We start from the raw sequence: 25074 nt of genomic DNA, 5'->3' as shown, positions 1-25074 counted from the left end.
CCATTCCAGTATTCTTGCCTGGAGAATCCCATGGACAGAGGAGCCTGGCGGGCTACAGTCCATAAGGACTCCCTAACAACTGAAGAGACTTAGCACGCACGCAAAATCGCTGCTGATGGTGACTGCAGTCATGAAATTAAAAGATGCTAGCTCCTTGGAAGGAAAGCTATGACAAACCTAGAAAGTGTATTAAAAAGCAGACACATGACTTTGCCAATAAAGGTCTGTATAATCAAAGCTATGGTTTTTCCACTAGTCATGTAGGATGTGAGGGTTAGACCATAAAGCAGGCTGAGCACCAAAGAATTGACGCTTTTGAATTATAATGCTGGAGAAGACTCTTGAGAGTCCCTTGGACTGGAAAATCAAGTCAGTCAATCCTATAGGAAATTAACCCTGAATATTCACTGGAAGGACTGATGCTGAAGCTGAAACTCCAATACTTTGATCACCTGATGTAAAGAGCTGACTTATTGGGGGAAAAACCCCTAATGCTGGGAAAGACGGAGGGCAAGAGGAGAAGGGAATGACAAAGGATGAGATGGTTAGATAGCATCACTGACTTAATGGACATGAACTTGAGCAAACTCCAGGAGATAGTGAAGGATAGAGAAGCTTGGTGTGCTGCAGGCCATGGGGTTGCAAAGTCAGACATGACTTAGCGACTGAACAACAACAAATTATTTCTTAATAATAGCTACTGTTGTGATTATAACCTGGGCTTCCTATACCCCCAAAGGGCAGTACCCTTTCCCATCTAATGCTACCGCTCTCTCTAGGAGATGGCACACTTTGCACACTTGAGGGGGTCCTCTGGGACTCCAGGGAGAAAGACCATCAGCAGGTCCCTAGTTCCCAGGCTCTCTCTGCCAGTTCTTCCCTACCTGTAGTCCTTGTAGGGCCTCTACCCCTTCCCCAAGCTTGGTACCCCCTTTGCTCTTTGTCTTCTGGGATAACTGGTCCTTGACAGACAGGGGGATATCTTGCTTCTGGGTCATGAGTGGACCCTGACATCCCTGTGTTCCTGCCTCTCCCACAGGAGGCTCAGATCCTGGCATGTACAGAGGGAGATGACCATGTCCCAGCTGACCATGGCAGGGAGTACCAGCTGAGGGGGCACAGTGGCCTCTAGGAACTGGGAGACAAGGAGGTTGCAGGACGCAGCAGACAGATATGTGGGCCGGTGCTGGTTCAGAAAAGAGTGCCCTGTGCCTGGCACCACAGCACCACAGTCTGCACCCTGCAGAGACCTGGAAGGCTGGACTGTCCATCAGGTAGCTGAGATAGAGGGCCTGGTCCCAGATAGGTCCCGAACAGAGGGTGGAACTCAAACCCAGCCAGAGCTAGATGGCTGCAGGCACCCCCACAACACACACACACACACACGGTGGGCAGCATAGTCTCTTCCTGGCTGTGTCCCATGACCTGCTAGGTGGAGTGGGACATGAAGTCTGGCAAATACACTCTGACCTCCCCCTGCACTATTGATGCTCAGGAGGCCTCAACTCATCATAGAGAAAATCCTTTCATTGCTCTGCCCTTGCCCCCTCCCTAGGGCAGTCCTGGCACCAGGGCTCAGGCCCTTACTTGCCCCGGGATGCTGAGGACACCTTGACCTTGTCCATGTCCCAGTCCATCTGCCTCTCTGATGGCGCTGCCAGAATATCTAGGGCCCCCTGGTGCCAGCGGGCAAGGTAGGTGACAGATGCCAGGGGCAGGTGGGTGTGAGCCAGACCGCAGGGCCGTGGGGCATGCAGACGAAGATGCAGCTTCAGGTGAACGAGCTGGGTGAAGCGACTTGGGCAGACACTGCACTGGAAAGGCCGGGCCCCCGAGTGCAGGCGCAGGTGGGTCTTCAGGTTGCTGGAGCTGCTGAAGCGCTTGTGACACATCTGATGGGAATGGGCACTGGTATCAGCTCTGCCTGCCTGGGTCACCCAGGATCTCTGCTCCCCACTCCCCATCTTGAAAACAACCCCCCCCACCACCACCACCTCCCTGTGATGCAGGCCTGGAAGCTTTTCCCCATGATTCCTCCCTGGGACCACAGTATCTGGCACATTGGAGACAGGCAGACTGGGTTAGTATCCTGGTTCTTCTACTCCCTGTATGACCTTGTACAGGAGACCTCCCCTTTCTGAGCCTTGCACTCTTGATGGCTGACATGAGACTATTAACACCTAATCTCGTAGGCATGGAGGACTGAATGACATAATCACATAGAACCCTTAAGCGTGGAGCTGCAGCTTCTGTGCACGCAGTTAACATTTACTGGGAGCTGCCAAGTGCCAGGAGTCGGTCTTATGTGGTCTTCAGGACTGGAGAATCGGGACTAAGCACTACTTCTGTATTAACAGGGAACATGCAGAGGCTTAGAGGAGTGAGGCCAGTAGCCAAAGCTCACACAGCAAATTGGAGGCAGAGCTAAGATTTGAACCCAGGTAGCCTAGACTGTCACCATCATGCTGCTTTCGTTTCTGCCTCTGTAAAACAGGGAAAGAGTTCTGGTCCTTCCGATCTCCCTGGAGACATGGTGAAGCTCAAAAAGGGAGGGAGCTAACACTGAGCTGATGTTATCAGTAGTGTTCATAGACTGCACACACGCTAGCATTAACTCCTCCGACTATGCTGGGAAGTCGCCAATGGGTGTCTGCTCCCCAGGACCTCCAGCTTCATACTTCTCCACCCCCAGATATACATCGCCAGGCCCAGGGAGTGTCCTCCAATAGCGCACCCTGGCCCTTCCCTTTCCCCCACACCTCCTCCCCGCAACCCTTGCCTCCTGCCCTAGCTCCATTTGCTCAGGACGTGAAGGAATGGAGGCCACAGGGGCCTAGAACTCCTCCCCAGCCTGCAGGAGGACAGGGGAGGGGGTGGAGGGTCTCACCGGGCACTCGTGGGGCCTCTCCCCAGTATGCACCAGGTGGTGCTTCTGCAGGTGTGCGAGCTGGGTGAAGCTCTTCTGGCACAGGGCGCACTGGAATGGGCGCTCCCCACTGTGCACACGCAGATGGACCTGAGCCAGGTGTGGGAGAAATGCTGTCAATTGCCCAGAGCCCCCCCGTCAGGGCCAGGGATCCTCTTCAAATCTCTACCCGCATCCCTGCAGGACCCCCTTTTGGCATCAAGGACTTTCAATCCCCCTGCCTCTGTATCACCTCCCTGAAGGCCAATCTACCATCCCCCAGGCTCCCCTTGCTCTCTCTGCTGCCCTGCTGGAGGGAAGATGGAGATGGCCGTGGTCAGCAGGCCAGGTAAGGGGTACTCCATGTGTACCCCCTAGATATATATCTTGTGCAGTGCTTCTCAAAGTGTGGTCCACAGACCAGCAGCATCAGCATCACCTGGGAGGGTGTTAGAAAGGCAGACTCTCAGGCCCCACCCGCAGACCAGCTAAACTGAAATCTCTGGGGCTGGGGCTTAGGGCGGGCCGAGGGCTGGGGCCAGCTCTCCAAGTGGTTTGAGGCTCATTAACGTTTAAGAACTCATGCCCTAGAGGATGCAGAAGGTCTGTTCTCCAACAACCAGTAAATTTTCCTCTATTTCAGCAGGTGTCAACTTGCCCCTAACGTCAGAGCTTGGCTGATACAGAGATATGTCCATGGTCGCCCCCTGCTGGACGATGCCTATAATGACGCCTACAGCACACTGCTGTTGTGTTGGATCCCAGTTGAAAAAGGCTGGTTGTCAGGTCTAGATTCACTAAAATTCACCTGTTTCCGGACCTGACCTTTAAATAAATAAACAAGAGGAGGATTACCAAGGAATCAGAGAGCATGACTCTTCAAGAAAGGGCTTTGCCCTAGATGTTGAGAGACTCAGATGGAGACCTGGCTGCACCCTTAAATCAAGGTAACCTTGGGAACGTCTTTCCTCGGATTCTCTATTTTTAGCTGAAACGAGACGATCTCATGGACAGTCTTTGGTGTGGAGAGGACTCCACTCTACAGATACGAAACTGCAGGGCCAAATGAACCAGCCAAGGTCACAGGCCCTAGAGGCTGCACTGGAGTTCCCTCTGCCCCAGGTCCTTGATTCTTGAAGCAGGATGGGAAAGGGTCATCGAAGGATGCCCAGTGGGAATCCTGGGGGCCCCGGAGGCAGATACCTTGAGGTTGGAGAGCTGCCCGAAGCTCTTACTGCACACGTTGCACTCGTACAGGATTTTGCCATTCTCTTTCTTCAGCGGGTAAGGCAGTGCTGCAGAGCCAGCCTGGGAGCCCAGTGGGGCCCGCTTTCCTGCAGCCGCCCTGCCAGCCTGCTCTGGCCCCGTGGAGTAGGTCCTGGCAGCGGTAGGGCCCGGATTCTGGCTCTGGGAGGGTTGGGTTTGGCCGGAGTCTTGACAGGCCCCTGGGTAGGAGTGCAGGGTCTCTCCCCAGGTGCTGGGGTGCTTGGGCTCATTGACATTAATCAGCAAGCTGGGCACAGCCATAGTGGCATAGGGGGTGTCTTGGGGCAGCTTGAAGCGGGGGGGACACGGCACTGAAGGTAGGCTCCCACATGTGACCAGGTAAGGAGCGGGCAGGAAAAATGGGTAGGCAGGATAGAATGGGTGGAAGTAGGAGGAGAGTTCTTTGGAGTTGGGTGGGGTTGGGGGGCAGGAACAGAAAGCCAAGGGACTCTTCTTAGTTTGCCAAGAATTTGGGGAAGACCTGTTGGGAGGAGAGAAGGATGGGCAGGGGGCCCCCTCGCCAGCTCTTTCTGTCTGGCTTCCCATCTTGTCCCTGCTCAGAGGACACTTGGCTGGGAGTTTCTCGCCACTGGAGGAGCCGGCAGGCAGCCTTGGTGGCAGGTGCCCTGAGCAGAAAAAGGAAAATGGTGAGGGCCACCCAGCCTGGAGTCAAGGTCAGCTCTGCACCTAACCTGCCCGGCTCTGAGCTGGGAGAGGACTCTAGCCTGCATGGCAGCTCCTTTCTCTGGGCTTTCCTGGTCTGCCATCACCCTTGCCGATAAAGAGGCTGGCATTTGTGCAGTGTGTAACCATTTCAGGGAATGAAAAGGACTCAAGAAGCCTGTTAGACATGTAGGTAGAGAAGTCAGAAGCCAGTTGGATGAATTGGTTTATAGATTAAAGGAGTGGCCTGAGCTGGAGACAGAAATTTGGGTGCCACGGGCCCAAATGAGATCACATAAAGGATGGCCCTAGATCTGCTGTGTCCAAAACGGTAGCCATCATACACCTTTAAGTACAAAAAAAAAAAAAAAAAAAAATCAGCTCCTCACTTCTACTAGCCACATTTAAAAGGCTCAGGTGTCAGATAGCACAAGTGTAGAACCTTTCTAGTATCGCAGGAAGTTTCAACAAACTGCTAAAGAGAACAGAAGAGGAGAGGGGAAGAATAGGAGAGGAGAGAAGGAGGAGAAGGGATGAGGTGAGGGACAAGGAGGTAGCCCTGGACTGAATTCTGGAGCGTGGGAAGACTCAGGAAGGTAAGTCAAGGAGAGATCACAAGGGAGAGTGAGGTGCAACAGCCAGTGAGGTAGGGGTTAAACGAGGAGTGATGTCAAGTAAAACACTAAATGTGTATCAATATTCAAAAGTAGCTTGTCTGCTTGGATCCTCACTGATTCACTTAACCAACTTTACTGGGCTGCTTTACTCCATGCTGGACACAGCAGCATGGTCCCCGCCCTCCAGGTTGAGTTGCATAAGGAAACGGTGTACTGTAAGCAATAATCACAGAGGTGTAGTGAGATGGTCCTTTTGTGAAAGCAGAAACTGGCTTCTGTGGTGTACTCGAGGTCATAGAGCTAGAAGGGGCAGAACCAAGACTCCATCCCCCAACTCCCTGCCTCCCAAGCAAGCTTCCTGCCTTATAACACAGGCCCCTCTAGCTCAAGTGTTCTAGGCAGACAGAGCACCCACCCGCAACGCCCGGGACTTTGGCTACACCTCCACCAGATCCCACACCCGTGCCTGAGAAAAACCACTGCCCAGATGTCACCACCTGAGAGTTCCACACGTGCCCAGGCCAGAGCTCTGGATCAAAATGTGGAAGTAGCATAAACTTGAGGCTCCGTCCTCACCAGTGACACTGGGCTGCTCCGTCTCTCCTCCTCAAACCTAACAATACCTGCCCCCACCTCCCACCTCCACCGGGTGCGCCCCGTGCCCTGGGCTTACGTGCGCTCAAAGCATCTTCTCTGAGACCCCGCGGGGCTGTTGCCAGGGTTGCCGACTGCAGGGCGCACAGGTATAGGTCCAGGCCCTGGGGGCAGGCCAGCAGGGCAGACTTGGTCGGTGCCAGTGGCCATGGGCACAGCCAGCTAGCCCAGGACTGGCCATGAGGATCCACTGTGTCTGGATGTGGCTTGAAGGCTGGGAAGACCTGGGAGGCAGAGGGAAGGGGCTTGGGGGGTGGGGACTGGGAGTCCCCTGAGATGGCCCCACCCCTAGATTGATTTTCAAAGGGGAAGGAGAAGCTAAGACCCGCCCCCGACACGTACACATACTCACCTCTGCCGTGTCCATCAGTCAGAGGGCTTCCCCTTCCCTCATCCACATTTCCTTTCCAAGGGGCTTACACGTCCATCCCCAGGGCTGCCCTCCCCCTGCCCCAGAACCCCCCACCCCACCCTGTTCTTCCCTCCCACCCATCCTTTCTCACCACCCTCATCCCACTCTGTCTCAGACTATCTACCATGTTCTCAATGGATCCGAGGTGAACTTAAGAGAAAAACCCCTCATGGAAGACTGTGCACCCCACAGGAGGGTCCTGAGCCTCCTCCAAGGCCCAGGCCCCTGTGACACTCAGCTCTGCATGTCCCACAGAGAGTCTGGCCCTGGGGCATGGGAGAGGGTCTCTGGCACCTCCAACGGCGTTTTCCTGTGAGGTGCTGGGGTAGAGGTGTTCAGGACCAGGAGAATGCAGGTCCCTTCAGATTTCCACACCAGCCCCCACAACCCAGTTCTTCCTAACTTCCCCTCCTTCCAGAAGCATCCTGGGCTCAGAAATAGGACTGGGACCTCACATTACCTGGCCATCTTGGCAGAGCTGGGAGTCCAGGTTGGGGGACAGAGAATCCCCTGTGCTCCCCGGGGGCTTGGTCTTGTGGCAACAACCCAGCTCTGGAGCAGGCTCCCCCTTCATGCCCCTGCCACCTGCTGGGAAGATAGGTCAGTCACAGGTGAGCAGTGAAGGTCCTCCAAACAGGAGCCTGACTTCCAGGGCCGGCTCTCCCAGGAAATCACTGTGTGACCTTGAGCCAGTCACTGCCTCTCCTGGCCTCAGTTTATCTACCTGCAAAATGGGAGGGTTGGACTGGCTGACATGAAAGGACCCTCTCGGCGCTGACATTTAGAAGCCAACGACGCCCTCAAGCAGGGGCAAAAAGAGGAGTGAATGGAGACTCGCCAGTCAGAGGCAGAGGGTAGAACTGGCCTGACCCCCACCCCAGGGAAGACAGGAGCCAGAGAAGTCCTCATGGAGATGCTTCAAGTGAGCTTAAGATCTGAGGAAATATTCCAGACCTCCGCGGGGCCACAGGGAATTGAGAGGCTGCTCTCTTCCCTGCTGGGAGGGGCTCATGTCTCCACGACTCTATCAACCACAGGCTCCCCACCTACATCCTAGCTCACCTATCAGCTTTGGGGGGCAGCTGAGGAAGCTCCAGTGTCCTGCCACCCAGACTGCCCAGGCTCAGCTTCCTCATCCGGGCTGGTCTGAGCAAGTGCGCTCGGGGTCCCCCGGTCCTGACTAGCCTGACAGGAAGCTGCTCGGTGACAGCTGTCTGCTCAGTTAGCACCTCCCTTCTCTGCCAGTCACTTCACTGAGGGTCGCACAGCCCCAAGGCTCCCCTCCTTCTCCCTTCCCCCTCTTCCCTCCGTAACCCTGGTGCCCCTCAGAGCCTGGCACCCTTGCATGGCTGTCTCATTCCTCTGAAACCTGGTTTCTTCTCCCTCTCCCCTGACTCCTACCCACCCCGCCCCAGGTCTCCAAACACCCCAGGAGGAGGCGCGGTCCATGCGGGGCTCTTCACCTGGCTCTGCAGAAGTCCTCTTTAGCTGGGGAAGGAAGCTGCTGGGCAGGCGGGCAGCCAGCCTCTGCCTGTGTCTGAGGCCCCCGTGGGTGTGAGAGGTGACAGGAAAGCGCTACATTTGAAGTTGCCACAAATAGGAAGAGGGGGGCTGGCAGGCAGGCAGGGGGCCCTCTGGGACCTGAGACACGGGCAAGCCGCCCACCAGCCTTTACCTACTGAGACCACGCTGCAGGAGTTTGGGGCCACAGGAAACTGGGGCTACCGGAATTTCAGTGTGGGGGATGATGGAGCGTGGGGGATGATGGCTCTTCCATCCCCCCCCATGATGATGGGGGCGGATGGAAGAGCCTTAGCTGTGGCTCTCAGGGAACCCCAAGGGCTGAGCAGGAGGGGGACAGAGCAGGGCTCAAAGGCTGGAGGTGGGGTCCTTTGGGGAAGGGGACCCAGCTGAGACAGGGACAGGTGGTTGGCAGGGAAGACAGCAATGGCGGTGGCAGGGACAGGAACAGGCAGAGACAAAAGCGGGCAGCGTAGGAGGAAACAGAGAGAAGCAGGGGGGTGAGCAGGAATCTGATCTTGCACAGCAAAGGCCCTGGAGGTAGCAAGTACATCTTCCTCCTCCTCATCCCGCCTCTGATTTCTCTGTCCTGGGAACGTTTTCTGCAATTTAGATAGAATGCTGAAGCCCCCACTGGGTGAGAGATAAGTCAGAGACATGGCACAATGCCTATGAAGCATGACTAGATATCGAAAAGGGAGGCCCCTTAGGCCAGAAACAGCTTTTCCAGCTGAGCAACTTCATCACTGCTGAGAGCTGAAGAGGCTTCGTCTCCCCCGCCCTCACACAAATTCTGCCCCCGGTTGGTGTATCCACAGTGCCTGGCCCAATGCGGCAGCCCAAGCCTCAGGTGCCTTGCGGCCATAACACCAGCTGTCATGGAAGGCACAGGGACGCCTCGAACTCTCCATGTGAGCAAGGGGACGTATTATTCTGCTAGCTTGGCCCCTGGCCGGTACTCACTTGCACTATGGCCCCCACCACTTCCTGTCACCATCGTTTACCCGAATAACTGACCCCTACGTGTCTGTATCTCAAGGACAGGGACCACTCTCTACTTATTCTCATTTCCCATGTAGACATTTCCCAGGTGTTTTGGATGCCCAGCATCTGGAACTTTCTCTCACTAGAGGCTGGAAGGAGGCAGAAGGCACATTCCACTATAAAAGCCGGAAAGGCAACAGGCTGAATTTTGACCTCCCCGCCCGAACACATGCTGCAGGCACGTGCCATGGACCAGACTGACCACATGGACCCATCCAGACTGTGATCAGAAGCCGGTGGTCCGGAGGTGGCAGGTTGACGGAGCCCACTCTGTGGATGGTGCTACGTCAGCTTCCAGGAGAGCAGATTTTCAAAGAAAGGGGTTCAGGCAGGTCACACAGTCCTCTCTGGGCTGTCCAGCCTCTCTTGATCCAGCCTGTTCTCCAAGCCTGGCTCTGTAGCCTTCCCAGAACTTCTCTGCGCCCCTCCAACATCTTTTTAGGGAATTTCTTCTCTGCCTCTATTGTTGTTGTTTCTTTGCTGAACTGTGGAAACCTGGGCCCTCGGCAGTGAAAGCACAGAGTCCTAACCACTGGACCACCAAGGAACTTCCTCCTCTCCTTAAATCCTCCAGAAATGGTTTCTATAGTGTAAAACCATGAATTCTGCACTCTATGTGCCCAGAATAGATGAAGCATCAGGCTCAGGTTGGACTATTTCAAGGATTAGAGTAACGAGCTACCTTTACAAACAGCTTACTATACGCCTGGCACTGTGCTTGTCGTTGTTGCTAAGTTGTACCTGACTCTCTGCGACCCCATGGACTGCAACATACCAGGCTTCCCTGCCCTGAAGGGAACTGTCTCTCAGAGTTGGCTCAAACTCATGTTCAATGAGTCAGTGACGTTATCTAACCATCTCATCCTCTGCTGCCCCCTTCTCTTCTGGCCCTCAATCTTTCCCATCATCAGGGTTTTTTCCAGTGAGTTGGCTCTTTGCATCAGGTGGCCAAAGTATTGGCACTTACTGTGAAGCTAGGGGCTTCATAAATGTTCTCATTTCATCTTTTATTATCCCCATGATGAAGGAACAGAAGCTCAGAGAGAGTAAGCAACTCACTCAGAGACACGCAGCAAATAGCTAAGTGCTATCTAGTGCCAACCCTCAGATTCCACTGTCTCTTGGCCGAGTCAACCCACCCCCACTGCTTCATTTCTGTCCCTCATGCTCTTTTCAAATGTGCCATTCCCAGGGCCCAGATCATCCCCCCAACCTCTCCTCTCCCTACCCCCATCCCGGTTGCCCTCTCGGCATCCTTCAGATTAGCTGAAAGGAGCCCTTCCCATGGTGCTCCTTGCCCTCTTGGTTGACCAGAACTCTACCCCCTCCAAAAGCTACAGCCCTCCCAGCCTCCCAGGTCACGGCCTGCCTCCCCTCCAGCTGTGCTGCAATCAAGGGGAGCAAGAAGTTCACTGAGCACCCACGGGAGTGCCCCCCCATCTCCCAGGAGGATTCACATACACCTTTGTCTTCCATCTGCCAACTCCACTCCCTCCTCCTGGCATCACACTCTGCTCCCAACTCACAGAAAAGTCTGTACAACCTCTTGGTTAGGAACCAAAATGGCTGTGGAGACTTTCAGGTCTCCCACCCTGAAAGGACTGGCTAGGAGTGTCCTGGGAGGAGGACACAGTCCTTCAAGTTTCCATTGGAAATGGCCTCTACCTGCCGATCTCTTCCTTGTTCCTATCTCTTGGGCCCTGCCAGGTCCTTTGCCTCGTCAGCCTCCAGGTCCACTATGGTGTCACTGGCTGAACTGTGAGGTCACCGTGTCCCACATCCCCCGGCGGGGTAGCACAGGGGTAGGATCTTGGCCTCCTAACTGGGGAAAAAAACCGCACCAGTGCCTGGACCCAGAGGAGAGACCCAGGCCAAGCAAGTCCTTTAAGACCAGATAGGGCTTGGGAAGTGATTGTGGAGGGAAGGTAGGGTTAAGGGGCCTTCAGGGATGAGCAGAAGACACCAGGGAGGCCTCAGAAAAGAATCAGCATCTGGTCCAGAAGAGCTGGAGGGGTGGACGTGGATCCTCAAACCCCTGGTCCACTGTGCGCTTACTTTCTTCATCTTTCTGTGAATTATAAGATAATACAGATGAATGGTCAGCGATTCAAGCAGCAGGGAATATAAAGAAAAAAATGGAAGCTCCCTCCTTCCCAGTTTCCTGGAGGTCAGTGTGATTTGTTTGATGTTAATCTTTCCAGACATCTATCCATGAATCTGCAAACAATAAATGAATTTCTAATTTTTGTTTTTATACATGAATATTAATAGATGATATGATAATACTATTCTGTAACTTTTTCTACTGACAGTCTACTGTGGCCATCATTTCATGCCAGAACATGCACACCATCTGCCTCCTGTCTTTTCCTGACTGTATAGTATTCAACTGCAGAGAAGTGCATGCGTGCCCTCTGGTGGACATAATATGTAACATTTCTTTGTTGCTGCTAAGTCACTTCAGTCGTGTCTGACTCTGTGTGACCCCATAGACTGCAGCCCACCAGGCTCCCCCGTCCCTGGGATTCTCCAGGCAAGAACACTGGAGTGGGTTGCCATTTCCCTCTCAAATGCATGAAAGTGAAAAGTGAAAGTGAAGTCGCTCAGTCGTGTCCGACTCTTAGTGACCCCATGGACTGCAGCCTACCAGGCTCCTCCGTCCATGGGATTTTCCAGGCAGGAGTACTGGAGTCGGGTGGTGGGCTCCATTTTTTCCCTGTGCCACACAAGACTGGACAGGATTTCCATACAGAGGTAATACGCAGAATGTTTTAGAATATTAACCGTCAGGCACAGAAAGATAGTTATTATATGATATCACTTAAATGTGCAATTGAAAAATAATCCAAATGAACTTATTTACAAAACAAAAACAGACTCACAGACATAGAAGACAAACTTATGATTAGAAAAGGGGGAAGAGGAGGCGGAGGGCTACATTAGGAGTATAGGATTAAAAGATACACATCCCTATGTATAAAATAGATGAACACATCCCTAGTTATATATGTATAAAATATATAGTAAAAGAATTTACTATATAGTAGACAGAGGATGAGATGGCTGGATGGCATCACTGACTCAATGGACATGAGTCTCAGTGAACTCCGGGAGTTGGTGATGGATAGGGAGGCCTGGTGTGCTGCGATTCATGGGGTGGCAAAGAGTCGGACACAACTGAACGACTGATCTGATCTGATCTGAGAGGGAACTGTATTCAATATCTTGTACTAACCTATAACAGACAAGAATTGGAGAAATATACATGTATGTATTTATAATTTTATTTATTTCTGGCTGTGCTGGGTCTTCATTGCTGTGGGGGCTTTTCTCTAGTTGAGGTGAGCGGGGACTACTTTGTAGTTGCAATATGAGGGTTTCTCATTGCAATGGCCCCTCTTTTTGCAGGGCATGGGCTCTAGGGTGCACGGGGCGTCCACAGTTGCAGCACGTGGGCTCAGTAGCTGCAGCTGCCAGGCTTTCGAGCACAGGCTTGATAGTTGAGGCACATGGGCTTAGCTGATCCGAGGCAAGCGGGCTCTTCCCAGATCAGGGATCTAACCCACGTCGTCTGCACAGGTAGGCAGATTCTTCACCACTGAGCCACCAGGGAAGCATCGCGTAGATATTTTTTAAAGAATGTTACCTCTGCTGGATTTCATCCCAGCTCTGTGATCTTATGGCAAGTCACTTAACCTCTCTGCCTCTTTCTCCATCTGTCAAGTGCGGATAATAAGAGCGTTTGCCTCCCAGGGTTCTTTCAGTGATTCCTCAAGATAATTCATGTAAAGCCCTGAGGACAGTGCCTGGCCCCATGTAAGCGCTTGACAAATGTGGATTACTGTTAATATTGTACATCAATCTTTGCCTCGTTAGGCAAGTATCTGCAAGTCAGTTTCCTAAAAGCTGATGATGAATGTTGCTGGCTCCCTTTGGAAGACCAGAATTTAGGCAGCACACTTGGAGAGATGAATTACATTCAGTTTTATTGCTTTGTTCATTAACCCCCTGTTGGAGACCGCTGCTCTCCTCCAAAGCAGTCTTGCCCCCACACCAGTCTGCACAACACAGCAATAATAGCTCCTGGCATTCAAGCCCTCACCATGTGCCAGGAACCCTGCAAAGCACTTTGACACGCTTGGTCTAACTCCATCAACACGATGACCCTGGATGCTATTATATTCTGTTTTATAGACAAGAAAATTGAAACTCAGAGAAAGAAAGTGACTGGCCCAAGACTGCATGACCCAACACGGAGCTGCAATGTCCCAGAGGGGAAGGAGAGCTGAGGGAAGAATTGCTAGAGGGGTGCCTGTGAAGAGATAAAAGGGCTACAGATGTAGCACAGTAGGGTCTGGATTCCCTTCAGCGGCCAAAGGCCCTTCAGAAAAATGGATGGATGGAGGCCCAAGTCAAGTACTAGGGAAATGAGCTGTAGAGTTAGCAGCTGGCACCCTGCAAGTGCCCTGAGAATCTGCCATTCATTCACTCACCTATTCATTCACATATTTGTCGATTGTCAACTGTGTGTCAGGCATTGAACCAGTTGCTGGGACTATATCCCATAGGAACATGACCCAGAGCTTAGAATTTACAGTCCACTTACCAGAAGGCTTGCAGGATGTTGCTGAAATAATGAGTTGTGTGCAACTGTTAAGACTTATCGTCAGGACTTCTCTGGTGGTCCAGTGGTTAAGAATCTGCCTTCCAATGCAGGGGACGCAGGTTCAATCCCTCATCCAGTAACTAAAATCCCACATGCTTTGGGGAAACTAAGCCCCACCCTGAGCCTGCCTGTCCTGGAGCTTGAGGGCCACAGCTGGAGAGAAGCCCTCATGCTGCAACGGAAGATCTCACATGCTACAACTAAGACCCTTACACAGCCAAATAAATAAAGAATTTTTTTTTAAGTTTATTATCATTAAGAGGTTTGGGACTGGTCATAGCAAACACCCTCTTCCAACAACACAAGAGACAACTCTACACATGGACATGACCAGATGGTCAATACTGAAATCAGATTGATTATATTCTTTGCAGCCAAAGACGGAGAAGCTCTATACAGTCAGCAAAAACAAGACCCAGATAACCATGATGGTGTGATCACTCACCTATAGCCAGAAAACCTGGAGTGGGAAGTCAAGTGGGCCTTAGGAAGCATCACTATGAACAAAGCTAGTGGAGGTGATGGAATTCCAGTTGAGCTATTTCAAATCCTAAAAGATGATTCTTTGAAAGTGCTGCACTTAATATGCCAGCAAATTTGGAAAACTCAGAAGTGGCCACAGGACTGGAAAAGGTCAGTTTTCATTCCAACGCCTAAGAATGTTCAAACTATCGCACAATTGCACTCAATTCACATGCTAGCAAAGTCATGCTCAAAATTCTCCAAGCTAGGCTTCAATAGTACATGAGCCGAGAACTTTCAGATGTACAAGTTGGATTTAGAAAAGGCAGAGGAACAAGAGATCAAATTGCCAACATCTATTGGATCATAGAAAAAGCAAAAGAATTCCAGAAACACATCTACTTATGCTTTATTGACTATGCTAAAGCCTTTGACTCAATGGACATGAGTTTGAGCGGGCTCTGGGAGTTGGTGGTGGACAGGGAAGTCTGGCATGCTGCAGTCCATGGGGTCACAAAGAGTCGGACATTACTGAGCGACTGAACTGAACTGAACTGAAAGCCTTTGACTTTGTGGATCATGACAAACTGTGGAAAATTCTTTAAGAGATGGGAATACCAGCCACCTTACCTGCCTCCTGAGAAACCTGTATGCAGGTCAGGAAGCAACAATTAGAACTGGACACGGAACAAAGGACTGGTTCCAAATTGGGAAAGGAGTGTGTCAAGGCTGTATATTGTCACCCTGCTTATTTAACTTATATGCAGAGTACCTCATGCTAAATGCTGGGCTGGATGAAGCACAAGCTGGAATCAAGATTGCCAGGAGAAATACCAATAACCTCAGATATGCAGATGACACCACCCTTATGGCAGAAAGCAAGAACTAAAGAGTCTCTTGATGAGAGTGAAAGAGGAGAGTGAAACAGCTGACTTAAAACTCAACATTCAGAAAACGAAGATCATGGCATCTGGTTCCATCACTTCGTGGCAAAACAATGAAAACAGTGACAGATTTTATTTTCCTGGGCTCCAAAATCACTGCCGATGGTGACTGCAGCCATGAAATTAAAAGACCCTTGCTCCCTGGAAGAAAAGCTATGACCAACATAGACAGCATATGAAAAACAGAGACATTACTTTGCCAACAAAGGTCTACCTAGTCAAAGTTATGGTTTTTCCAGTAGTCATGTACAGATGTGAGAGTTGGACCATAAAGAAGGCTGAGCACCAAAGAAATGATGCTTTCGAACTGTGGTGTTGGAGAAGACTCTTCAGAGTCCTTTGGAAAGCAAGGAGATCAAACCAGTCAACTCTAAATGAAATCAATCCTGAATATTCACTGGAAGGACTGATGCTGAAGCTAAAGCCCCAATACTTTGGCCACCTAATGTGGAGAGTCGACTTATTGGAAAAGACCCTGATGCAGGGAAAGATTGAAGGTAGGAAGAGAAGGGGATGACAGAGGATGCGATGGTTGGATGGCATCACCCACCAATGGATATGAGTTTGAGCAAGCTCCAGGAGACGGTGAAGGACAGGGAAGCCTGGCGTACTGCAGTCCATGGGGTTGCAAAATGTCAGACACGACTGAGCAACTGAATAACAATCATTAAAAGGTTTGGGAAGCAACGTAGAGCCAGGAGTGTTGGGCTGGCTCATGCAGTAAAAAGAGAAACACAGCAGAACCACAAGCAGAAGCCTCACTTCCTCTTTGAAAACCTCAAAAACTTCTCCAATCCATAACCACTGCCACCTCCAGCCTTGAGGACAGTCAGCTGAGCTCCTGGCTGGCTCAGTGCCTGGGTTCTGGAGCTCTGTTATATGGATAATTTTGAGGGGCACCAGGTCAGGAGTCCAGGTCAAGATATGAGGGAGTCTGGGGCCATTATTGCTTCAGAAGGTTAAACAACTCTGTGACTTCAACAGGGTTGAGGGTGGGGAGCTCAACCCGGTCCACAGGCGTGCTCACCTCCCCCTGCTCTGCGGTTGACACCTGCCTCCTCCTGCCTGACACCCACTTATCTCATCTCCCTGGACAGCCCAGTTGTCAGTCAGATGCAACAAGTTGGGCTTTGGCTTCACACCCTAGGGCGGGGAGATTCTGAGATAGGGCACATCAGCTCTCACATTTGCAGAAGGGGCCTCGAGACACTTGCATCTTCCCCTGCACCCACCTGTGACCTTCCACCCCTTCTGTGGACAAAACAGTATCTGTTGTTGTTCAGTCACTAAGTCATGTCCAACTGTTTGCAACCCCACGGACTGCAGCACGCCATGCTTCTCCGTTTTCCACTATCTCCTGGAGTTTGCTCAAACTCATTTCTGTTGAGTCAGTGATACTATCCAACCATCTTTTCCTCCGCTGCCCCCTTCTCCTCATGCCTTCAATCTTTCCCAGCATCAGGGTCTTTTCCAATGAATCAGCTCTTTGCATCAGGTGGCCAAAGTATTGGAGCTTCAGCATCAGTCCTTCCAATGGATATTCAGGGTGGACTTCCTTTAAAATTGACTGGTTTGATCTCCTTGCAGTACAGGGGACTCTCAAGAGTTCTCTCCAATTCGAAAGCATCACTTCTTCAGTGCTCAGCCTGTTTTATGGTTCAACTCTCACAACTGTACATGACCACTGGAAAAACCATTGCTTTGACCATATGCATCTTTATCGGCAGAATAATGTCTATGCTTTTTCCTACGGTGTCTAGGTTTGCCATAGCTTTTCTTCTAAGGAGCAAGTGTCTTAATTTCATGGCTGCAGTCATTGTCTACAGTGACTTTGGAGTTCAAGAAAATAAAGTCTGTCACTGTTTCCATTGTTTACCCCTCTATTTGCCATGAAGTGATGGGACTGGATGCCGTGATCATAGTTTTTTGAATGTTTTAAGCCAGTTTTTTCACTCTCATTAAGAGGCTCTGTAGATGTATCTTCAAATGACATCTTAGGTTCATCCTACTTATCTCCTCATCTCACCATTCCAAGAGGACAGGAGACAAAGAGGTCATACAGCTGGGATTCAAATCCAGTAGTGATAATATACTTTTAACCATCTTATGCTTACCATATACACAGATCTCCTATCCAGCCTTGTGTCAAACAGAGAAAAACTAATGTTCCCCTATGTGCCCACCATTAGAAGAATTGTACATACATGCAACAGAATACTGTGCAGCCAGCAAAAAGCAAAGGTTAAATCTATTGAGTACCTTCTGTATGCTAAACCTCTCTATAATCATCTCATTTAAGGACTTCCCTGGTGGTCTGATATCTCAGTTGGTAAAGAATCTGCCTGCAATGCAGGAGACACTGGTTCGATTCCTGAGTCGGAAGATCCACTGGAGAAGGGATAGGCTACCCACTCCAGTATTCTTGGACTTCCCCTGTGGCTCAGCTGGTAAAGAATTGCCTGCAATGCGGGAGACCTGGGTTCGATCCCTGGGTTGGGAAGATGCCCTGGAGAAGGGAAAGGCTACCCACTCCAGTATTCTGGCCTGGAGAATTCCATGGACTGTATAGTCCATGGGGTCACAAAGAATCAGACATGACTAGGCGACTTTCACTTTCACTGGTAGTCCAGTTGTTGGGAATCCACCTGCCAATGCAGGGTACATGCATTTCATCCCTGATCCGGGAAGATCTCACATGTCAAGGGAGGGCAACTAAGCCTGTGCCCCACAACTACTGAGCCTGGGTGCCCTAGGACCTGTTCTCTGCAACAAGAGAAGCCACCACAATGAGAAAGTCCTTGAGTAGCAATGAAGACCCAGATCAGCGAAAAAAAAAAAATTTTTTTTTTTAATCATCTCATTTTAATCTTCCTCAAAATGTCCCAAGCTAAGAATTATTCATGTCCCCACTTGATAAATAAACAAAGATCCAACAAGGGTACACCAGGTAGCATCCACTCAAATGCCTACAGTGGCCATACGCTTAACAAAAAGTGGTCCAAGGATAGTAGGATACAAGTGGTACCTGATACTCAGCCTTGGTGTCAGGATTAACAAGGAAAGGTGGGGACTGAGGCAAACGAGAGAGCCTGGGCCATTCATCATGACTCAGCATAATTACAGGCCACTGCTGCCAAAGGTTCTAACTCCTCTAGAGAATCCGGAAATCAAGATTCTTCTGTGAAATCTCTAGATTTTTTTTTTAAGTTGGTTCAATTGTCTTAAAATAATGTGCTCGCCAATCAGGACAGATTTGTGTGCCAGATTCAGCCGCCTCTGCCCAGGGTCCCAGAGCCCTAGCTCTTTCCTGTGGATATGACCCACATTCCTTCACACAGTCAAAGAACACCAGTTCTTGATAAAATCCGCTAGAAAATGTAAGAGAACGGCTCCCAACTCATTCTATGAGGCCAGTATTACTCTGATACCAAAACCAAAGACCTTACAAGATAACTATAGACGAATAACTCTTATGGATATATATGCAAAAACCCACAACATAATATAAGCAAATATAATCCAACACCACCAAAGAAAGATTATACACCAGGACCAAGTAAGAATTATACCAGAAGTGGTTTGACATCCAAAAATTAATCAATGGAATACACTATGTCAGTAGAATAAAAGACAAAAACCACACGATCATCTCAATAGATGCAGAAAACACACTTGACAAAATCCAACACTCTTTCATGATAAAAACACTCGCTCAACTAGGAATAGGGAACTTCCTCATCCCTACAAAGAATGTCTGCATAAAGCAAGTGGCCAGGACTTCCCTCGTGGTCCAGTGGCTAAGACTCTGTGCTCCCAAAGCAGAAGGACCAGGCTCTATTCCTGGTCAGGGAACTAAGTAGGTCCCACAAGCTGAGACAAAGATCCTGCGTGCCACAACTAAGACCTGACACAACCAAATAAGTAAATAAAAAGAATTTGAATTTAAAAAAAGGCAAGTGGCCAACATCGCATATAATAATGAAAGCCTTCTTGCTTTTCCTCTCAGATCAGGAATAATACAATAGGTAAGTTAAACTTTATAAAACTGAAAACTTTTGTGCTTCTAAGAATTCCATCGAGAATTGAAAAGGCTAGGATGGCTATAATTTAAAAAAAAAAAAAAAGGAAAATAAGTGCTGACAAAGATGTAGAAAAATCAGAACACTCATCCATTGTTGGTAAGGCTACAAAATGGTTCAACTGTTGTGGAAAATGGATTGGTGATTCCTCAAAAAGTGAAAGAATTACCATATGACCCAGGAATCCCACTCCTAGACATTTACCAAAAGAACTGAATACAAACAAGTATTCAGTTGTTCAAACAAGTACATCTGTGGATATGACACATATTCAGGTATTCAAACAAGTACATCTACAATACTTGCAAGTTCTTAGTAGCACTGTTCACGATAGCCAAAAGGTAGAGAGTCTAAATGTCCGTCAACAGATGAATGGATAAACAAATTCCCTGGTGGCTCAGATGGTAAAGAATCTTCCTGCAACGCAGGAGACCTGGTTTAGATCCCTGGGTTGGGAATATCCCTGGAGAAGGAAATGGCAACCCACTCCAGTATTCTTGCCTGGAGAATCTATGGACAGAGAACCTGGTGGGCTACAGTCCATGGGGTTGCAGAGTTGGATAGGACTGAGCAACTAACACTTTCAGTTTCATGTAATAGAATAGAATACAATGTGCAGGAACCTCCAAAACTATGCTAAGCGAAAGAAATCAAATGCAGAAAGTCAGTCCATCTTCCAATGCAGTAGATGTGGGTTCTGTCCCTCGTTGGGTAACTAAGATCCCACATACTGTGGGGCAACTAAACCCACACGCTGCAGCTACAGACAGACTGCACGCCACGATGAAGACCCAGTGCAGTCCAAAAAAAAGCCACATATTATATGATTCCATTTATACAATGTTTAGAATAGATAAATTCATAGAGATGGCAAATTGGACATTGTCAGGGGTTGAGGGGAAGAGAGAATGAAGAGAAATTGCTTAATGGGTATGGGATTTTACTTGGGAGTTATGGAAGCGTTTTGGAATTAAATACAGGTGGCGGTGGTACAATGTTCTGAATGTCCAGGGCTGTGCTTCGTCGCCCAGTTATGTCCGACTCTGCAACCCCATGGACTGTAGCCCACCAGGCTCTAGTAGTGAATTGTTCATTTTAAAATGGTTAATTTTATGTTATGTGAATTTCACCCCAATAAATTGTTTTTTAAAAGAAGAACATGAGAAGTGTAGAGTATTAATATTTTGCAATCTAGTTCATTAGCCATCTTTTATATATTGCAGTCATATTTCAGTAAACTAAGTTTTCTTAAAAAAAAAAAAAGTGAAGACTTCCCTGTGGTACAGCGCATAAGAATCCACCAGCAAATGCAGGGGATAGATATTGCTGATCTGGGGATCAGCGCATTCTGTGGAGACACGAAGCCCGTGGCCACTACTAAAGCCCTAAAGCCTGTGCTCCACAAAAAGAGAAGCCACCAAAATGAGAAACCCATGCACCTCAATGAAGAGTAGCCCCCGCTCACCCCAAATAGAGAAAGCTGGCCTGCAGCAATGAAGACCCGGCAACCAAATATAAATAAATAATTTTTAAAAAATGAGCAGTACTGATACTGTTATCCAGTTGATACAGGATGTTTAAAAAACAAAAACGTGAAAAGACAACTCACAGAAAGGTAAAAAAATTTTTTCAAGTCATTTATACGGTAAGGAACTTGAATCCAGAAATATAAACAACCCTTCAGATCAGATCAGATCAGTCACTCAGTCATGTCCGACTCTTTGCAACCCCATGAATCGCAGCACACCAGGCCTCCCTGTCTATCACCAACTCCCGGAGTTCACTCAGACTCACGTCCATCGAGTCAGTGATGCCATCCAGCCATCTCATTCTCTGTCGTCCCCTTCTCCTCCTGCCCCCAATCCCTCCCAGCATCAGAGTCTTTTCCAATGAGTCAACTCTTAGCATGAGGTGGCCAAAGTACTGGAGTTTCAGCTTTAGCATCATTCCTTCCAAAGAAATCCCAGGGCTGATCTCCTTCAGAATGGATTGGTTGGATCTCCTTGCAGTCCAAGGAACTCTCAAGAGTCTTCTCCAAAACCACACTTCAAAAGCATCAATTCTTCAGCGCTCAGCCTTCTTCACAGTCCAACTCTCACATCCATACATGACCACAGGAAAAACCATAGCCTTGACTAGATGAACCTTTGTTGGCAAAGTAATGTCTCTGCTTTTGAATATGCTATCTCGGTTGGTCATAACTGTCCTCCCAAGGAGTAAGCGTCTTTTAATTTCATGGCTGCAGTCACCATCTGCAGTGATTTTGGAGCCCAGAAAAATAAAGTCTGAAACTGTTTCCACTGTTTCCCCATCTATTTCCCATGAAGTGATGGGACCGGATGCCATGATCTTCGTTTTCTGAATGTTACAAGTCAATAATAAGAGCAAATTATTTGCAGCAACATGGGTGGACCTAAAGAGTATCACATTAAGTGAAGTAAGTCAGAGAAGGAGAAATATCATGACATCCCTTATATGTGGAATCTAAAAAGAAGTGATACAAATGAACTTACTCACAAAACAGAAAGAGACTCACAGACTTAGAAAACAAATTTATGATTGCCAGGGGGAAAGGATAGTCAGGGACTTTGGGAAGGTCATGTACACACTGCTATATTTAAAATGGAGAACCAACAAAGACCTATTGTCTAGCACATGGAACTCTGCTCAGTGTCACCCGTCAGCCTGGATGGGTGAGGGGTTTGGGGGAAAATGGGTACATGTATGTGTGTGGCTGAAACCCTTTGCCGTTCACCTGAAACTGCCACAACATTGCTAATTAGCTCTACCCCAATACAAAATAAAAAGTCTAATGTTTGGGGAAAAAATAGACAAAGGAAAAAAACTAATAAAAGGTAAATAATCCAATCAAAAAATGGGCAAATGATAGGAACAGACACTTCTTCAAAGAAGGTATATAAATGGACAATAACCATATAAAAAATGCTCAACAACAGAAAACTCAACATTATAAGTCATTAGAGAAATGCAAATCAAAACCATGATACTACTTCACACCCATTAGAATAGTTATAATTTTTTAAAAATATATGATAAAAAGATGTGTTGATGATAATATAGAGAAATAGGAACACTTAACATTGCTGGTGGGAATACAAAATGGTACAGCCACTGTGGAAAATAATTTGGTGGTTCTTCAAAAATTTAAACAGTTACAGCATGACTCAAAATTCTAATATGGATATATATACTCGAAAGATTTGAAAACATGTTCATACAGAAACTTGTATATGAATGTTCATAACAGCTTTAGTTACAATAACTAAAAAGTTGAAACAATCCATAAATCAACTGTACTTCAATTAAAAAAAAGGAAACCAATGTCCATCAATTGAATGAATAAACAATGTGGTTTATTCATACAATGGCATATTCTTCATCTATAAAAATGAGTGAAGTATTAATGCATGACAAGGTGAACAATAAAAACATTATATTAAATGAAAGAAACCAGTCACAAAGATGGCATATTGTATGATCCTATTTATATGAAATATCCAGAATAGGCAAATATATGGAGATGAAAGTTGATTAGTGGTTGCTTAGAGCTGGAGATTGGGAGTGGGAAATGGGGAGTGTCTGCTTTTAGTGTGACGCAGATGTTTTAGAATAGATAATGGTTTAAAAAAAAAAAGATCATGGTGGTTACACAACTCTGTGAATATACTAAAAACCATTGAAGTGTTCAGTTTAAATGGATGAATTATGTAGTATGTGTATTATAACTTAAAGCTCTTTAAAAGAGAGAGAACTGAGGAGTTCCCTGGTGGTGCAGTGGATATGATTTTGCCTGCTAATGCAGGGGACATGGGTTCCATTCCTGGTCTGGGAAGATTCCACATGCTATGGAGCACCTAAGCCTGTGTGCCACAACTACTGAGTCCTTGCTCTAGAGCCTGCAAACTGGAAAAAGAGAAGCCACCACAATGAGGAGTCCATGCATCACAATGAACAGTAGCCCCTGCTTACCACAACTAGAGAAAGCCTGTGCAAAGCAACCAAGACACAGCACAGCCAAAAATAAATAAATACATATAAAAGATTTTTAAAAGAGAAAGATGAGAATATTCTTGCCTCCTGGCACTGGAACGCCTTCCTGGAGTTTCCCAAGAATGTCTTCTTCTGGAATAGGAGCTCCATGAAATGAGGGCTCTAATGAAGTATCCATTAAAACCTATGTCAGGCACACACACACACACACCACACCACCCCCTTCAAGTTAATGGTATGTGAACAGGAGCAGGCCCTGAGCAGAGTAATTCCATGCACAAGCTCTGCATTGGCAGGAAGGGTTATGGAAATGGTGGCTTAGTACTCAACATCCCTTGCTTCCTCCTAGCATGCCTTCTGGTACTGTGAAAAAAAAACAAACCCAAAACTACATTTCCCAGACTCCCTTGCAGCTAGAACTCTGTGAATATGGTTCTCCTAATCCACAAACAGTTGGGTGAGATTTGGGAGGTGAAAATAAGAAGGCCAAAGGCTCGAAGTCAGCCTTTTTTGCAACAGTATCAGCAGTGGAACCAGAGTCAAAGTTTGGAGCATCTTTTTTTTTTTTTCTTGCAGATCTGGCATAGGTCTGGAGCCAGCACTTACAGATTCTCCACCTTTCCAAGAGAAGCAAAGGGAGGAACTCCCCAGGCTGGTCAATTCTGTGGGTTTGTCCTGGAATTATTCCTGGAGGCCTTTTCTAGAACCAGCTCCCTGTCCCTTCTTGTTATTTTGGAAGCATTTAAAGCCTTGTATGACATCCCTTTCCACTTGGCGTGCATGTGTTGCTTCAATCGTGTCTGACTCTGTGGGACCCCATTGTCTGTAGCCTGCAGTGCCCCATAGCAGTTTATTTATTTGCAACTGAGTCTTAAAGAATACACCTGCTTTGCCCAAGTTGTCCTGCATGAAGACATGCAATCAATCATCCTGAACCTCTGTATCCTCATCTTTATTTATTTATTTTATTTATTTTTTTTTTTCATCTTTAGAATGGAAGTAAGAATACTTCACTGAGGATTAAATAGGAAGTATTTTAAGAAGCTAGCATGCTACTTGACAATAGTTTCGTCATCTGCAGCTCTTTGGTTCAGCTCACGAATCATCACAGCTTGTACTCCTGTGAGGTAACAAACAGTCTCAGTCTGCATCCTCCTTTCTCCCAGAAGTTTACTGTGACTTTTTCTATCTCTGCATGGTTAAAACTCAGAGCCAAAAGGTGCAGGTCCAGTTTTGTAGGGCAGGGGAGAGTAGGGCAGGGGAAAGATCACCCAAGTGGGGCTTGGATGATCTAGGTACCAGTAGCCCTCATTTACAGACTAGAAGACTGAGGTTTAGGGAAGATAAAGGACTTGCTTAAGATCAATAAGCCATGAAGGCAGAGAAGGGATCTGAAGACATTTTGACTCCAGAGTGTGAAGCCTTTCATCAGCACCCTGTACGTAGACCTGTTACTTTTGGCATGTGATCCACTCCCCTTTCAGTCTGAGGAAAGCAGCTGGCAAACTTCGTTTCAAAGAGAAACTATCTCAACAGGCAGGCCCTTGGATTGCTCAGTGGTCAAGGACACCTCTCCATAAAACTGGGGCAACTTGGGTACCACAAAGAGCATTCAGAAGGTGGCAGGTCCTTTGCTAGGATCTGGCTGAGATGACAACTCTGATTACTTGCCCAAGGAGTCAGGAGAAAAAGATCTATTCACTCGGTTGACATCGACCTAGTCCAAGCTGTACACGAGGTGCCACGGGGTTTGCAGCAATGTATGCTCTAGCAGGGAGCCCAAGCAGCGATGGTTACTCCACCCTCCCCTGCCTGCCCATCAGCAGGCCT

The 25074-nt window shown here is 48.3% G+C and overlaps 1 protein-coding gene across 1 annotated transcript in view; it reads right to left on the bottom strand.

Annotated features, from left to right (window-relative positions):
* Positions 1-297: 297 nt before the first annotated feature.
* ZNF683 (zinc finger protein 683) overlaps positions 298-25074 on the bottom strand; it is a 25189-nt gene continuing 412 nt past the window's right edge. The window contains exons 2-6 of the mRNA XM_055574056.1: positions 6978-7102; positions 6125-6329; positions 4109-4797; positions 2888-3016; positions 298-1892 (exon numbers count right to left, since the gene is read on the bottom strand). Coding sequence (XP_055430031.1) covers positions 1584-1892; positions 2888-3016; positions 4109-4797; positions 6125-6329; positions 6978-7091 — 1446 coding nt within the window. The 5' untranslated portion in view covers positions 7092-7102 and the 3' untranslated portion in view covers positions 298-1583. The remainder of the gene's footprint in view (positions 1893-2887; positions 3017-4108; positions 4798-6124; positions 6330-6977; positions 7103-25074) is intronic.

Source organism: Bubalus kerabau, chromosome 3, assembly GCF_029407905.1.
Source record: "Bubalus kerabau isolate K-KA32 ecotype Philippines breed swamp buffalo chromosome 3, PCC_UOA_SB_1v2, whole genome shotgun sequence".
NCBI classification, from domain to species: Eukaryota; Metazoa; Chordata; class Mammalia; order Artiodactyla; family Bovidae; genus Bubalus; species Bubalus kerabau.
This window is presented reverse-complemented; position numbering and strand designations above follow the sequence as displayed.